Raw genomic sequence first — 17,328 nt, 5'->3', positions numbered from 1 at the left:
GGTCAGTATTATTAACATTTTAGTATATTTTCATACAATAAGACAAGATTACATACCCTAAACTTTTCCCTACTTTTGGTAAAATTAATAAAAAAAATTCAAATATGTGTATGAAATTCTTTTTTGAATAGATTTTTAAGTCAATTTCATTGGCTGGCAACCATTTTCTTTTAGTTAATTTCATTGGTTGGCAACCATTTTCTTTTAGTTAATTTCATTGGTTGGCAACCATTTTCTTTAGCAGTAGGTATAGCAGTAGGTTCTTTTTTTTTTAGTAACAGCAACGAGTTTACAGGCGAGAACTGAACTCCGTTGTCTGTTTTGTTTTGTTTATTTTCCCCATTAGGGGTTGGATAACGGGCCTCGTCCCCGCATGCACGACTGGAGCTTCTTATTATTCTTTCTTACCGGGGGACTCCGCCAATCACCTGCGCCACCCCTGATGAGCGTTGGTGGTCAGAGGGGTGACTGTGCGGGCTGGGGTAACCTCCACCCTGCCTCCGACCTCCTGACGCTTCTTTCCCCTAGGTTCTTTAGGGTTTTATCCCTCTTTTTCCAATACTTATCTTCAGGGCACCACCGGGTGGTCGGCTAAGGGGTGTGGAAGTCCTGACCTGCACCAGTCGCCCCAACCACCACCAATTTCTCAACAGGACTGCCAGTCGTGGTTCGGCGAAACTCCCCCTTCACTCTATTGTTTATTTTACTTTTATGTGTTTACAGGTACTGGAGTGTGGGTCCCCTCCACCAACTATCTGCCTGACACTTAATCTTGATTTTTTTGTTGTTTATTTTTCTGTGTTGTCCTTAGTTTAGTACTTGTAAGCGCTTGCATACCGCTTCATAACACCGTATGCGGGGACTTTGAAGGCCTAGCTTCATTTATATAAATTGTAGAGCCTTTTATTCAAAAAAATTAGATTCATGCGAGAGCTCCGAAGGGGTGACCATAAGTCACCTATACCGGGGTGGGATAGGGTGGGTGTACCTTCAAAGCAGTAGGTATAGATAACACTAATATGAATTATCTGTCCAGGTGATACCTATCAATTATACTAGCCGTGGGGGTTATTTCCTCAATGCCCTTCTGTTTTGTTCCTAGCATTGACCTAAAGCACACGCATTGTTACAAAATATGTGACGCCATGTTTAAAGCCTCGATGAAGTGAGTTGGAATAACCTCGCCCGGCTGGTCGCGGGAGACTGGCGTCGCCAACGAGTTTACAAAATTCGGCAATGTATGCCTCCACACAGATGTATGGCGGGAGTTAAAATACCTGAATAGACGAGTATTGGATACTTAATCCTACTTCCTGATTTCCCCCACGAGCTGCCTCTCATTGACTGAAGTACATTAATAATAATAATAATACCTGGATGACTTTTATAGCGCCGTTTTTGTGCAAAAACACCTCAAGGGCGCTGAGCTTCTAGCGTTAACTTCTATTGACTGAAAGTATTGAATTAAATTAAATATTTTACAGGTGAACTCACATTTGATATAATATTTACAGTATGTATTTATTTATTTACAACACGTCACAATGTGGTAGGTTTATTATTTATACGGACACATTAGCTAGCAGTTAATCGCTGACAGTGTCCACATCAATGTCTTCATTGTCCTGCGTGGAGGAATCTGCTCCTCCGACCATGGTGTCGTCCTTGGCTCCAACTCCTCGACCCTCTTTGGTATGACGCCACTTCATCCTTCTGTTCTGGAACCAGACTTTCACCTGATAAAGAAGACACACTAGTTAGATTATTGAATCAATCTTGCCAGGAAACATTAAGTGGGTACCGAAATAATCCTTTTTGTAAAACACTGTTCCTGGCCTTGCTCTGGGTGATAAATGGTTTGGAGTAAAGTTTTGAAGTTGTGAATTCTAGTAAACTGGGTGTAATCTTGAGAGTAACCGGATAACTCAACACAGTGACAATTCAATACAAAGAGTGAAATAAAGTATTGAAACAAAAACAAGGTTAAATAGTTTATGTAGGTAAGGTTTATGGGTTAGTTTCTTTTCATTGCTTTATATCACTTTTTAAAGGTGTGTTTAGTTATCATAGGCATAATTTTTGAGGTAGAAATAATGATATTATTGTTAATAAAAACTTATTGCACCTTTAAATTTATGCAACGAGAATGCCAACATTTTTATAAATCCCAACCAGAGATTATTAGATTACTGGTCAAATAAAATTGTACACGCAAAACTTCAATTATCTCAACCAAACGTATGTTGACAAATTTTCGTCAAACAAATGGTTGCGTATTGGAGAGTTGAGCGCAGAAATAGAAGGATATATGCTTGCCATTCAGGATAGAGTCATTAATACAACAAAATATAGGAAGCATATAAACAAAGATACAAATCAATTTGATGATTTATGTAGAAAATGTTTGGCCTTTCCGGAAACTATAGAACATATTATATCGGAATGTTCTATATTAGCGCCATCCGAGTATACATTTAGGCATAATCAAGTTTTAAAAATAATTCAAGGAAGTTTGGTTATTAAACATAACTTGATTGACTGCCGTAAGATAGTACCATATTATGAATACGAACCAAATTCATTTTTAGAAAATGAATTTTATAAAATATATTATGATAAAACTATACAAACAGACCGAACGATTAGTCATAATAGACACGATATAGTTTTACGTGACAAAATTAAAAAAATAAAAACTTATATCATTGATGTCGTTATTCCAAATTCAAGTAATATTCAAAAATGTGTTTCTGAAAAAATAAGAAAATATACAGATTTAGAAAAATGAGATTAAAAGAATTTGGCATTCTCCGACTATAAAAATATTACCATTTGTTATTTCGGCTACTGGCATTATACCTAGCTCTCTCATTCAAAATTTAGGCGTATTAGATCTGTCAAAGAATTTATATATAAAGATGCAAAAGTCGGTCATTTTGAATACATGTAGGATAACGAAAGATTTTTTAAATATTTATATTGAGGGATCAGTAGGATTTATAGGTCCAATTAGAAGTTCTATTGAGCCGAACCCTCTAATATGAAAATATCTGGAGTCGGTGAATTATTTTCCTATTTGATCTCTAGTGATTTGACGTGTTGTTCTTGTATTGTTTTGTATTTATTATGCTTATATAATGCACTTCCATAATGTTGATTGACTAGATGATCATTTGTGGAAAAGTGTGTGGAAGGGTTTAATTTTTCCTATGGGGAAGATTTAACCCGGACAATAAAATCGGAAGTACCTAGTAAAAAAAAAAAAAAACTTATTACAGACCGGAGATGATCGCAGTGGAGGTGGATGGTGGGAAAGCGTCCCTTTCTTAATCTTAACCATTATGCTTGAATTATCATTAATTAACATCAGCATTTGTGATTTAAGGCATTTTTATCACTTTAATACATGATTTTACCACACAAACGCCTCATTTCACCGCACATATGTATTTGATTCACTTTATCATGTTATGTCTTCCTTGGGTATCCCCGACTTCTACCATTTACTTCTACTTCACAATATAATCTCCTTATACTCCTTTCTTCGTATCCACTCTGCAAGCCCAAACCATTGAAGAGTCCCTTCCTCAATCTTATCCATTACGTTTACTTCATCAGCCTTGCAAGAATTTTTCGGTTCTCTACAATTTTAATAGTCATTAAAAATGTAGAGAACAAATATGGTTTACCACACAAATACCTTTCATCACACATAAGTATTTAATTCACCCAATCGTGACATTTCTTCCGATTTCTTCTGCTGCTCACTTCGCGCTCTTGTTACATCCCTTTCTTCGTTGTTTTCTGCATGCCCAAACCATCTAAGCAAAGAACCCATGAAATAAATCAAATAAAAAAAACTTGATCCTTAGTAGACTTGGTACCTACATAAAAAAATAATCAGATGGTTTTGAAGAAGGTTGTTGATTTTGCTAGTATGTGTGTTATTTACCTGAGCATCCGTCAGACCCAGAGTGCTAGCCAGCTGCCTCCTGTCCGGCTTGGTGATGTACTTTTGTATCTGAAACCTCCGTTCCAGCCCCTTCCTCTGCAGATTGCTGAACACGGCCCGGGACCAAGAACGCTTCCTCTTGGAGGCTCCGCCACTGGAGGAGGAAATGAGGGGCGGAGCCCCACTGGGGCTGCGGGACCCGATGCGGTGGGGGTATCCTGCAAAATAACCAACAGAGTTGTAAGAATTTTTTACAGTGAAGATTTGTGATAGGTAGGTCATATCTAAGATCTAAATAGGTACCACAACTATTGCTCAAAGAAATCTAAATATGTAGGCTTATTTTCACGCAAACTTATAAGCTTATTTCCGAACATCCGCGCGAACGAAAACTCCGATATTTGAGACATTAGTGACATCTAGTGAACAGTTTACACACTAAATGACAGAACATAGATTTGATGATATCGTTATCGTTTAGGAATACCCTTTGTCCGCCAATCACTTGTCAATCGTCATTGCGCGAGTGGAATATTTATGGCACGCCCGTCCCTGAGCGAAATGGCGCCTGGCACTAGTAAAAATCTCAAGGGGGGAGTCGCTATATGCACAGCGACTAGTCGACAGGGGGCGTGGCCAACATATCCGAGCATACCCGAATGTGTTCCGAGTAAATTGTTTATCTCTGCCTGTGATCACTGTGATGCAAAATCAGTGAAACGCGGTGGGCGGTGAAAAGAAACGTCAGAAATCAACAGAAATGGCGTCTTTGAGTGCCGGTTTAGACCGTCTTTTAGAAGTTTCGTTAAGTAATTTCAAAAAGAATTCAGAGACAGGTGTTATCAGTGGATACATTGACAATGAAGTAAATTATGAAGCATGTCTGTGTTCTGTGAACGCGTTGGGGCACTCTTTTTCAACGAGAGACAGTATGAAAAAGAAGTTGGGAGGTAAGTTCTAAACCTTAGGGCCTAGGTCTAGGGTAGGCCTTCCCATTTCTTCAGTTCATAAGCAGCTGCTAATATTTACGACTTATTCGAAATTAACATTTCCAATCTTTCAGATGCAGTATACACGTTCTGCCCGCCTACAGTGGAGTTCTTTGGGATGCCATTTACATTCGGTATGAATGCGTACAGAGAGTGCGCCCTAGGCCCCCGACTACACCGCCCAAATAACAAGAAGAAAAGAAAGTTGAATTGGTATGTTAATACACCCTTGAACCACATCAGCTAGGCCTACTCCCCCTCGTCTTTCAATAGTAGCATTGACAGAGCACCGAGGACTCTCTGGTCCAAGATTAATGTCTATAACCCCAAAATGATCACCGTATCGTCGGTGATGTGTTTAAAATAAAATAAAAAGCGATGGGCCTGGGCCTAGGTAAGCTAGGACTAGATTACACCAGGGGCCTTCCTAATATGGCAGTTGCAGCTCCGTCTCATTTAGATTATCACGACAATCACACCAATTACAATTAATCTTTGTGTGTTAAAACGTGTGCCGTGGCTCGTAACACATCCTCCTGTCGTGTTAGTCTAAAGAAGACCGTGCTCAAAGTGCCAAATTAATTAAAGCCCCTGCAGCTATATCTAATTTCACAATTTTAATTCATATCACACTGGATTATAACCACACTTGTAATTTTATACTAATGTCAACATTGCATAGGCCCTAACAACTTTTGTAAAAGTTAATCATCTGCGTCAAATAAGTTAACCATGGGCAATTTATTTGCCGCACAAATAATATGCGTCTTATACGTATAAGCCTATTAGACCCTATACCTTGAATTGTTCTTTCAGGCTGATCACCCAAACCATAAGAAGAAGAGGTTCCGAGTTTTGGACTCCAAGAAACTTGGTTGTCCCGCAACGATGAGTGTAAAACAAATAAAATATTTTCCATAATTTCCTGTTCCACCTCAAATTGCAGAAAGAGCAAAAACCAAGGTATGATAGTTTCTTTTCTCTGCTTATCCCTACATGGGCAATCACTTTATAACATTATTTTAATGTTTTCACTATAGTTAGATGCAGTGTTGTGTCAGATACTAAGTATCTAGATACAGATACTTGGCAAAATTCGTAGCTAGATACAGATACAAGATACATTGTAAAATTGTATCTGTATCTAGATACATATACTTTTTAAAAGTAAATCACAGATACTCGGATACTTTTCTTCTTTTTTGGGGGAAAACTTAAAAAAAAAAAAAAATATATATATATATATATATATATATATATATATATATATATATATATATATATATATTATCGAAAACAGCGATTACTTTAATTTCTTAAAGACGGTAGACGTAAACGCTTGTGATTATTTTACATATTTACACTTGCTTGTTTTATTCGTTGCCCAAAAAGATATTGGCAAATTGGCCTGCAAGCGGTGATACTCGCAAGTACCCGGGTAGCATATTACTACCCGGGTACCCGACGCCCCTTGGATAAATTAAAATTACGTGAACTATGTGTAACTTGATTACTTTGGGTTCTGATGGAAAATTAAAAAAAAAAAAAAATTATTCATTATTTTTATTTTATTTTTTAAATTCATTTTTTTTATATACGGGGGTATCCTGGTACTCGGTTACTCAGGTTAGGACCCATGTATATAAACTGCTATAAAATATTATACACTAGATGGACAAAGGTACCCACTAGCTGAATCTGTGTCATGAATCTGTGAGAAAACTTTAAAATTAACTAGAGAAAATCGGTAAAGAAGTTCACTTCTCTTTCACTCTATAAATGCTGGCGTCCCACAGGGATCGGTTCTATCTCCGACTTTGTTTTTGTTGCACATCAATGACCTTTTGACATGTGCACCGATTCATTGTTACGCGGATGACAGTACAGTTCATGATAGCTTTTTGTTTGACAAGCCCCCAAAGGGCACACAAACTCCAACGGCTCGGAGGGATTTGAAGCAGAGAATGGACGGTTATCTCGAGAGTATTTCCTCCTGGGGTAAAAATAATCTGATCGAATTTAATGTTTCAAAGACCCAATCCTGTCTGATTACGTCTAAAAGGGATCCAAATGATAATCTAGTCTCCTTCAACGGAAGCAATCTTCCGAACAGGCCTTCCATTGATATGCTTGGTGTAACTATAAGTGACCAGCTCAGGTACGGGAGCTCCATCGAAGCCAGAGTAAAGCTGGCCTCTCAGAAGCTGGACGTACTGTAAAGGGCCCGCAGATACTTTAATAGTACACAACTGCTGACCCTGTACAAATCGCAAGTGCGCCCTACTGTCGAATTTGGCAGCCATCTCTGGTCCGGAGCCCCTAAATACCTGAAAAAAACCGTTGACTCTGTGCAAAAACGGACGGTCCGTTTGATAGATTCCCCAATCCTAATTAATTCCCCAAACGGACTGCAACTTTAGAGCACAGGCGTCAGGTAGGTATGCTGTCCTTGTTCTATCGGTATTACAATGTAAGATGCTCTGAGGAACTAGCGTCATTGATCCCTTCGGCACCGGTGCGTAGTCGGGATACACCCAAACGCGCGCCCAAGATTTGTACACGGTTGACATTTGTCACATGAGAACGGGTCGCTTCTACGATTCGTTCTTAAGTTCAACAGCTCGGCTGTGGAACGAACTGCCGGCCTCTGTGTTTCCTCCCTCCTACAACATGGGACTCTTCAAGACCCATGTTCACTCCTTCCTCTCCACAAAAAGACCCTCCACACAGCATCCCCAAAGATGACATAGACCCTGAGGGAAATTATTTTCTTCAGGGCCTCCTGTGTGGAGTTAATTTAAAAAAAAAACTTCGAAAATAAAGTATCTGAAAGTATCTGAGGTGTCAGATACTAGTAAAAATGTATCTAGATACAGATACAGTTATAGAAATATAGCTAGATACAGATACACAAAAATGTATCTATTTTCACAACACTGGTTAGATGCAAGGTTATACAAATACCGTTTTGGACAACACACATTTGTTTAGAAGGAAATGTGGTGGGAATACGCAACTTCCCATCGCTTACTTAAACCCATTTTCAACATTCGTATCTATTAAATTTGACTGTGCTGCCATGGTAGATGTCAGCACAGTACCATGGCCGGAAATATGATTTCCAGGGCCTCAACACTGCAAAATAGAAGGTGTGAAGCATACTTCCCTGTGCCCTTCAGGAAATCAGATATTTTTTTGTTGAAAATATTATTTTATATTTTTTACTGCCTACCAAACCAATAATTACTGTTTTTGTAGGGTTCTGTTATTTTTATTTATAGTAAAACATTGTGGCTTGTTTTCAGATTCTGAAACAAGTGAAGGCAGCCCTTCAATCCACCAGCCCACCTAAATGTGTGCTACGTTATTACGTCTCGGCAATCGGAGAAGCGAGCCACAACCACAGCAGAGACGCGGCCAAGATGACCCAACAAATTCATCCTGACCTGATACAGGAGATCAACAGGCTTGTTGAAGCTGGAGTTTCCTCAGTACGAGATGTGTCTCTATTGTTGGAGCAATTTTTAAACATAAATTTCAGGATGGGGCAGAACCTGATCGGCTCAATTCAGGATTTATCTGTCATGTTTTTAAAGGGGTTTGTTCCCTCAATGTTTATATTTCCTTTGTGTGGTGTAATATATTATTTTCCATTAATAAAATAATATCAAATTTTATTTTATTTTTTATTGGTTTTCAAGCTACAATCCCGTTAAACTGCAATAAAGCAGTTTGTCAACAGGATGTTAATGATCAATTACCTACATACACACATACTATAACTATACAATTAACACACCTAAATTAATATAAACTATCTCTATTTAGTAACCATTGTTTCAGCATATATCTCAATCTGTTTGTAGAATCGCAATTTTTTATATTAATGGGTAACATGTTAAGCATTTTTGGCACGTTAAATTCTAGGGTTCGCCATCCGTATTTATTATTATATTTTGGAACAAGCATTCCTTCATTCTTTGTAAACCTTGTATTATATTCATGTTCCACTTTATTTTTATAATCAGACTCAGATATATGTAGAATCAATATTTTGTACCATAATAAGGCCTGCACCGGTAATATTGTTAAATTCCGATACAACAATGATATGTTTCGTCTCTGTGAAAATATATGTTTTTGAGCTAATAACCTAACCATAGAATTTTGTACTGATTGCAGGTGGTTTAAATTAGTTTTACAAGAGTGACCCCAAGTAGTTAAACCATACCGTAAAGTTGATTCTGCGAGTGATAAGTAAATAATTTTTAAAATATTCACCGGAACGAAACATTTCAGTTTGTATATCCTACCCACTATCGCTCTCAGCCGCTTGCAAGTTTTGTTTATTTGTGTATCCCATTTGAAATGACAATCAACAGTCACCCCCAAATAAACGTATTCATTTACCAGTTCAATACATTCACACATACAGGGCTGTAAAATGTTTTGATGAATACATATAAAGTTATGTGAAATTATTTTAGGCATGATCTGAAATGAAGCATGTGGAGACCGTATGTGCATCAATTTAGTTTTCTTGGTATTAATGATTAGACCTGCGTCATGTGACCATTTTATCAGGGAAGTAAAGTCATGTTGCATATATTTAATCGCAATGGATAATTGTTCATCGGATATGACAAGAGCAGTGTCGTTAGCATATACAAAGTGTCTTACATATTTAAATATTTTTTTCATTATTGATACAAATATAATATAAAGGGTTGGACCCAAAATCGACCCCTGCGGGACTCCAGCATAGATTTTTTTCCTCCAGCTCATTTTTTCTAATATTTTTACACAGATATGTCTATTAAATAAATAATTTTTAAACAAATTAAGTAGGTTACCTCTAATTCCAATTGCTTCTAAGATTTTTAATAATTTCTATGGGTCAATTGTATCAAACGCTTTGGAGTTATCTATAAATAGTACTAAAACATGTCTTTTATGGTTTAATTCATTATTAATATAATTTGAAAAATCCTGTAATAAATTCTCTGTGCTTTTTTTCTTTTGAAAGCCATATTGTTTTTGGTCTATAATGCTAAATTTTTCTAAGTAAGTATATGAATCAATGAATTGCCCAACTTCCTTCATTGCTCACTTATCCTTGAACATACTATATGGCATCCAAATTTTCACATAGACTCCAAATAATGCTAGTTTTACTTTCCCATAGGTGTACTGTTTTGTAATGTAAAAAGATTAGATACTTAGAGTATATATAGGCCTAGTACGAATCTGTACAAAAGTTGAACATAGGGCCTACCACAAGTCTTTTATTGTCCAAAAGTTAATTATATTTGCAGGAATTAGAATGTGGTTGCCATACTAAACAGTCTTTATTAAGGCTTTGGAATCGACTTTATGATATTGGCCCTATAGTAATGTAATCTAACTAAATGAAATCAAGGTGCAAGAATAAGGAAGTTGAGTCCATTTTTTTAATTTTTTTTTATCAATGTTCGCATTCAAACTTAAATACTGGTATTTTTTTTAAAGTTTGTTTTCATAATTAAATTAATTCTCAATGTTTAAATTTTATTAAGCCCGCCAAAACGAGTGGAATCCGAGCGGTAAGAGGCGGGGTGTGGGTGTGACGTCATTCGAACTGTGAAAACCACGTCGCTTAAGCATTTTGTATGGAAATTTTTTTAATTCTTCAACAAGGAATTCCAGTATTTTTTTTACCAATGTTAACCGTCTATTAGAATTGATGTTATTAAAAAAAATTGATTAAGATTTCATAGTTAAAATAATATTTTAAGTTAGAATATTTGCTTTTCCCGCCCGGTACGGTACTTGTACGGTATTGCCGTCGATATTTGTTGACGTGCCCCGCGCGAATTCGGGACCACCGCGCAGAAAAGTAAAGACCAAAAGTAAAATAACGGTATACAGCCCAGTTCACTGTGAGACTTTTCTGGGCGGCCGGCGGCCTGAAGTGTATCACATGTTATGTGACATGTATAATAATAAAAACTTCTAAGTTACGCAATAAACAACATATTAATATAAAGCACTATACGATGTATCTTTAGAAATCCATTTCATATAATAATAACAACAAATACGTACATATATTTGACAAACCCAAATAAAAGTTTGGCCTATACACCTCTCTAATCTAAACCGACCATCAATCATGTAATAGAAAGAGATGCACCATAGGTGATCCGTTGTACGTACAAGTCACGACACATGTGACGTCAGAATTCTTTCGACCAATCGTAAAGCGTATAAAGTCTATTGCTATTGAATGCTTTTTCAAGAACGTTTAACTACTTCTAAGAATAATAATATAGAAATATATTTATATATTTAGAATCGATATTTTTTGATCTACATGAAAAAAAATTTTTATAATTCAAAATATTTTGCACTCAACTTCCTTATTGACTCGCGCCTACCAAAACACGATTCCGCAATCTACACAACTTCTTAGCTAAGAAGCAAACCTGAACTCGAATATTAAGGCGCAATTATTGACCGGTCAGTGGTTGAGTGGGCATAGCGCTTGGGTCTCACCCGAGCGTTGCGTGTTCGATTCCTCGGCTGGCTAAGTCTTCCATCACAACACAAGCAACATTTTCGGCTTTCTGTGGTGGTAGTAGGAGATTTTCAAACATTGTTGGGTTATTCGTAACCCGGAATGTTTGTCTTTCTTTTAAAAAAAAAAAAATTTAAAAAAAAATTGACTCGCGCCTACCAAAACACGATTCCGCAATCTACACAACTTCTTAGCTAAGCAGCAAACCTGAACTCGAATATTTAGGCGCAATTATTGACCGGTCAGTGGTTGAGTGGGCATAGCGCTTGGGTCTCACCCGAGCGTTGCGTGTTCGATTCCTCGGCTGGCTAAGTCTTCCATCACAACACAAGTAACATTTTCGGCTTTCTGTGGTGGTAGTAGGAGATTTTCAAACATTGTTGGGTTATTCGTAACCCGGAATGTTTGTCGTTCTTTTTTAAAAAAAATAACAAATTGACTCGCGCCTACCAAAGCACGATTCCGCAATCTACACAACTTCTTAGCTAAGCAGCAAACCTGAACTCGAATATTTAGGCGCAATTATTGACCGGTCAGTGGTTGAGTGGGCATAGCGCTTGGGTCTCACCCGAGCGTCGCGTGTTCGATTCCTCGGCTGGCTAAGTCTTCCATCACAACACAAGCAACATTTTCGGCTTTCTGTGGTGGTAGTAGGAGATTTTCAAACATTGTTGGGTTATTCGTAACCCGGAATGTTTGTCGTTCTTTTTTAAAAAAAATAACAAATTGACTCGCGCCTACCAAAGCACGATTCCGCAATCTACACAACTTCTTAGCTAAGCAGCAAACCTGAACTCGAATATTTAGGCGCAATTATTGACCGGTCAGTGGTTGAGTGGGCATAGCGCTTGGGTCTCACCCGAGCGTCGCGTGTTCGATTCCTCGGCTGGCTAAGTCTTCCATCACAACACAAGCAACATTCTCGGCTTTCTGTGGTGGTAGTAGGAGATTTTCAAACATTGTTGGGTTATTCGTAACCCGGAATGTTTGTCTTTCTTTTTAAAAAAAAAATTAAAAAAAAAATTGACTCGCGCCTACCAAAACACGATTCCGCAATCTACACAACTTCTTAGCTAAGCAGCAAACCTGAACTCGAATATTAAGGCGCAATTATTGACCGGTCAGTGGTTGAGTGGGCATAGCGCTTGGGTCTCACCCGAGCGTCGCGTGTTCGATTCCTCGGCTGGCTAAGTCTTCAATCACAACACAAGCAACATTTTCGGCTTTCTGTGGTGGTAGTAGGAGATTTTCAAACATTGTTGGGTTATTCGTAACCCGGAATGTTTGTCGTTCTTTTTAAAAAAAAATAAAAAATTGACTCGCGCCTACCAAAGCACGATTCCGCAATCTACACAACTTCTTAGCTAAGCAGCAAACCTGAACTCGAATATTAAGGCGCAATTATTGACCGGTCAGTGGTTGAGTGGGCAGAGCGCTTGGGTCTCACCCGAGCGTCGCGTGTTCGATTCCTCGGCTGGCTAAGTCTTCCATCACAACACAAGCAACATTTTCGGCTTTCTGTGGTGGTAGTAGGAGATTTTCAAACATTGTTGGGTTATTCGTAACCCGGAATGTTTGTCTTTCTTTTTAAAAAAAAAAAATTAAAAAAAAAAATTGACTCTCGCCTACCAAAACACGATTCCGCAATCTACACAACTTCTTAGCTAAGCAGCAAACCTGAACTCGAATATTTAGGCGCAATTATTGACCGGTCAGTGGTTGAGTGGGCATAGCGCTTGGGTCTCACCCGAGCGTCGCGTGTTCGATTCCTCGGCTGGCTAAGTCTTCCATCACAACACAAGCAACATTTTCGGCTTTCTGTGGTGGTAGTAGGAGATTTTCAAACATTGTTGGGTTATTCGTAACCCGGAATGTTTGTCTTTCGTTTAAAAAAAAAAATTAAAAAAAAAATTGACTCGCGCCTCCCAAAACACGATTCCGCAATCTACACAACTTCTTAGCTAAGCAGCAAACCTGAACTCGAATATTAAGGCGCAATTATTGACCGGTCAGTGGTTGAGTGGGCATAGCGCTTGGGTCTCACCCGAGCGTCGCGTGTTCGATTCCTCGGCTGGCTAAGTCTTCAATCACAACACAAGCAACATTTTCGGCTTTCTGTGGTGGTAGTAGGAGATTTTCAAACATTGTTGGGTTATTCGTAACCCGGAATGTTTGTCGTTCTTTTTAAAAAAAAATAAAAAATTGACTCGCGCCTACCAAAGCACGATTCCGCAATCTACACAACTTCTTAGCTAAGCAGCAAACCTGAACTCGAATATTAAGGCGCAATTATTGACCGGTCAGTGGTTGAGTGGGCAGAGCGCTTGGGTCTCACCCGAGCGTCGCGTGTTCGATTCCTCGGCTGGCTAAGTCTTCCATCACAACACAAGCAACATTTTCGGCTTTCTGTGGTGGTAGTAGGAGATTTTCAAACATTGTTGGGTTATTCGTAACCCGGAATGTTTGTCTTTCTTTTTAAAAGAAAAAATTAAAAAAAAATTGACTCGCGCCTACCAAAACACGATTCCGCAATCTACACAACTTCTTAGCTAAGCAGCAAACCTGAACTCGAATATTTAGGCGCAATTATTGACCGGTCAGTGGTTGAGTGGGCATAGCGCTTGGGTCTCACCCGAGCGTCGCGTGTTCGATTCCTCGGCTGGCTAAGTCTTCCATCACAACACAAGCAACATTTTCGGCTTTCTGTGGTGGTAGTAGGAGATTTTCAAACATTGTTGGGTTATTCGTAACCCGGAATGTTTGTCTTTCTTTTTAAAAAAAAAATTTAAAAAAAAAAAATTGACTCGCGCCTACCAAAACACGATTCCGCAATCTACACAACTTCTTAGCTAAGCAGCAAACCTGAACTCGAATATTAAGGCGCAATTATTGACCGGTCAGTGGTTGAGTGGGCATAGTGCTTGGGTCTTACCCGAGCGTCGCGTGTTCGATTCCTCGGCAGGCTAAGTCTTCAATCACAACACAAGCAACATTTTCGGCTTTCTGTGGTGGTAGTAGGAGATTTTCAAACATTGTTGGGTTATTCGTAACCCGGAATGTTTGTCGTTCTTTTTTAAAAAAAATAACAAATTGACTCGCGCCTACCAAAGCACGATTCCGCAATCTACACAACTTCTTAGCTAAGCAGCAAACCTGAACTCGAATATTTAGGCGCAATTATTGACCGGTCAGTGGTTGAGTGGGCATAGCGCTTGGGTCTCACCCGAGCGTCGCGTGTTCGATTCCTCGGCTGGCTAAGTCTTCCATCACAACACAAGCAACATTTTCGGCTTTCTGTGGTGGTAGTAGGAGATTTTCAAACATTGTTGGGTTATTCGTAACCCGGAATGTTTGTCTTTCTTTTTAAAAAAAAATTTAAAAAAAAAAATTGACTCGCGCCTACCAAAACACGATTCCGCAATCTACACAACTTCTTAGCTAAGCAGCAAACCTGAACTCGAATATTAAGGCGCAATTATTGACCGGTCAGTGGTTGAGTGGGCATAGCGCTTGGGTCTTACCCGAGCGTCGCGTGTTCGATTCCTCGGCTGGCTAAGTCTTCAATCACAACACAAGCAACATTTTCGGCTTTCTGTGGTGGTAGTAGGAGATTTTCAAACATTGTTGGGTTATTCGTAACCCGGAATGTTTGTCGTTCTTTTTAAAAAAAAATAAAAAATTGACTCGCGCCTACCAAAGCACGATTCCGCAATCTACACAACTTCTTAGCTAAGCAGCAAACCTGAACTCGAATATTAAGGCGCAATTATTGACCGGTCAGTGGTTGAGTGGGCAGAGCGCTTGGGTCTCACCCGAGCGTCGCGTGTTCGATTCCTCGGCTGGCTAAGTCTTCCATCACAACACAAGCAACATTTTCGGCTTTCTGTGGTGGTAGTAGGAGATTTTCAAACATTGTTGGGTTATTCGTAACCCGGAATGTTTGTCTTTCTTTTTAAAAGAAAAAATTAAAAAAAAATTGACTCGCGCCTACCAAAACACGATTCCGCAATCTACACAACTTCTTAGCTAAGCAGCAAACCTGAACTCGAATATTTAGGCGCAATTATTGACCGGTCAGTGGTTGAGTGGGCATAGCGCTTGGGTCTCACCCGAGCGTCGCGTGTTCGATTCCTCGGCTGGCTAAGTCTTCCATCACAACACAAGCAACATTTTCGGCTTTCTGTGATAGTAGTAGGAGATTTTCAAACATTTTTGGGTTATTCGTAACCCGGGAATGTTTGTCTTTCATAAAAAAAAAAAAAATTTGACTCGCGCCTACCAAAACACGATTCCGCAATCTACACAACTTCTTAGCTAAGCAGCAAACCTGAACTCGAATATTTAGGCGCAATTATTGACCGGTCAGTGGTTGAGTGGGCATAGCGCTTGGGTCTCACCCGAGCGTCGCGTGTTCGATTCTTCGACTGGCTAAGTCTTCCATCACAACACAAGCAACATTTTCGGCTTTCTGTGGTGGTAGTAGGAGATTTTCAAACATTGTTGGGTTATTCGTAACCCGGAATGTTTGTCTTTTTTTTTTTTTTTTTTTGTATTAGGCAATTCACCCTAAAGAGAGTGCTTTGTGCCGATTGGGTTAAGATATATGGTTAAACTGATGTGAATTATCTATAAGGGGACTGGACATATCATATATTAAAGTCATTCAAATCTATAAACTTATAAAGAATAGAATATACGCGAGAGTTGTTGAGAGACAGCAAATATGGAATACTAAGGGGAGACTGGTGGGTGATTTTAATAAGCAATCGATACATGCCTTTGAAAGAAGAATGGTTTTTACAATTGAAGAAGACATGGTCAAGAGTCTCATCCTCCACACCACACTGGCATAATGAACTTTCGAGCACCCGAATTTTAAACAAATGAGTTGCAATAGAGCAGTGGCCAATTCTCATTCTCGAGATACAGGAAATAAATCTTTTGGACTTTTTTTTGCCGTGGAACCAGGGTTTACTTGGAATATGATTTTGTATTCCAGCATAGAAAGATCCAGTTTGAGTTTTCGTGACTGTCCAATTTTCTTCCCAGGAACGAGACATGTTGGATTTAAGAATAGAGAAGACGTCAGAGACAGGAATTTTAAAATCTAAAGGAATAGAACCAGATACAGTTCCAAGTTTAGCGAGAGAATCAGCTTTCTCGTTACCCTCAATTCCTAGATGGCCAGGCACCCAAACCAGTATTGTCTCAAACATAGATTCGTTTAAAGAATCGAGGATTTTTTTAATATTACAAATAACATAGTCTTCTGGACATCGAACGATATTAGAGGAAATTTTTAATACTGCACTTAGAGAGTCAGTACACACTAAGGCTCGACGAATATTGAGGAGTTGGATTTGAATTAAAGCTTGTTCAATTGCGAAGCATTCTGCAGTAAATATGGAAATTTCTTTAGGCAATTTATAAGACAGATTAACATTGAATTCAGGAATATATACCGATGCGCCACATTCTTTGTGGTCGGATTTGGAACCATCTGTGTATATGAGGGAAAATCCAGGAAACTTTGAAAATATAAAGTTTTTAAAATGTTCTTCAACATTTTGAAAGTTATTAGCTGATGATAAAATGTTCGTCCGGAAGTCAGAAATTATTACGTTTGGGATAAAATTAATAGCATTAAACGGGGTACTGTAAATAGGAAGGATTGGATCATCTTGTAGATTTTGAAGGTAAGAAGACAGATATTTAAATGATAGAAAACTTTTTAATAAGAGAGGGAATCGATCTCTATCTATTACCCTCCTTCTGCTATTTAAATTACTTAACAAACGATCGAGACTCTGTTCCAATGGGTGACGCGATAA

General features: G+C 38.6%; 2 protein-coding genes across 3 annotated transcripts in view; one reads left to right on the top strand and one right to left on the bottom strand.

The window, feature by feature from the left end:
* Positions 1 to 1,070: 1,070 nt before the first annotated feature.
* Positions 1,071 to 17,328, bottom strand: part of LOC149415364 (homeobox protein BarH-like 1) — an 82,692-nt gene continuing 66,434 nt past the window's right edge. The window contains exons 2-3 of the mRNA XM_089642312.1: positions 3,953 to 4,170; positions 1,071 to 1,736 (exon numbers count right to left, since the gene is read on the bottom strand). Of these exons, the coding sequence (XP_089498438.1) occupies positions 1,587 to 1,736; positions 3,953 to 4,170 (368 nt within the window). The 3' untranslated portion in view covers positions 1,071 to 1,586. The remainder of the gene's footprint in view (positions 1,737 to 3,952; positions 4,171 to 17,328) is intronic.
* On the top strand, positions 4,066 to 8,618 carry LOC149415366 (uncharacterized). 2 transcript variants are annotated; one of them, XR_016303751.1, is made up of 4 exons: positions 4,066 to 4,192; positions 5,016 to 5,154; positions 5,758 to 5,904; positions 8,247 to 8,618. XR_016303751.1 is itself a non-coding variant. In XM_089642313.1 (4 exons), the coding sequence occupies exons 1-3, from the start codon at positions 4,713 to 4,715 to the stop codon at positions 5,831 to 5,833; spliced, it is 405 nt and encodes a 134-aa protein (XP_089498439.1). In that variant the 5' UTR covers positions 4,299 to 4,712; the 3' UTR covers positions 5,834 to 5,904; positions 8,247 to 8,618. The 2 variants fall into 2 exon arrangements, 1 of the variants encoding a protein (XP_089498439.1); XM_089642313.1 differs by lacking the exon at positions 4,066 to 4,192 and adding an exon at positions 4,299 to 4,902.

Source organism: Hesperophylax consimilis, chromosome 18, assembly GCF_061612785.1.
Source record: "Hesperophylax consimilis isolate HC1 chromosome 18, BYU_Hcon_1.0, whole genome shotgun sequence".
Classification (NCBI taxonomy): domain Eukaryota; kingdom Metazoa; phylum Arthropoda; class Insecta; order Trichoptera; family Limnephilidae; genus Hesperophylax; species Hesperophylax consimilis.
Note: the sequence above shows the minus strand (reverse complement) of the source record. Positions and strands in the feature narration are given on the sequence as shown.

What these genes read in the sequence shown, in the direction of transcription:
- LOC149415366 (XM_089642313.1), top strand. Translation starts at nt 4,713, where the DNA reads ATGGCGTCTTTGAGTGCCGGTTTAGACCGTCTTTTAGAAGTTTCGTTA. An exon ending in TATGAAAAAGAAGTTGGGAG is followed by an intron (nt 4,903 to 5,015) that starts GTAAGTTCTAAA and finishes CCAATCTTTCAG; the next exon opens with ATGCAGTATACACGTTCTGC. An exon ending in AAGAAAAGAAAGTTGAATTG is followed by an intron (nt 5,155 to 5,757) that starts GTATGTTAATAC and finishes TTGTTCTTTCAG; the next exon opens with GCTGATCACCCAAACCATAA.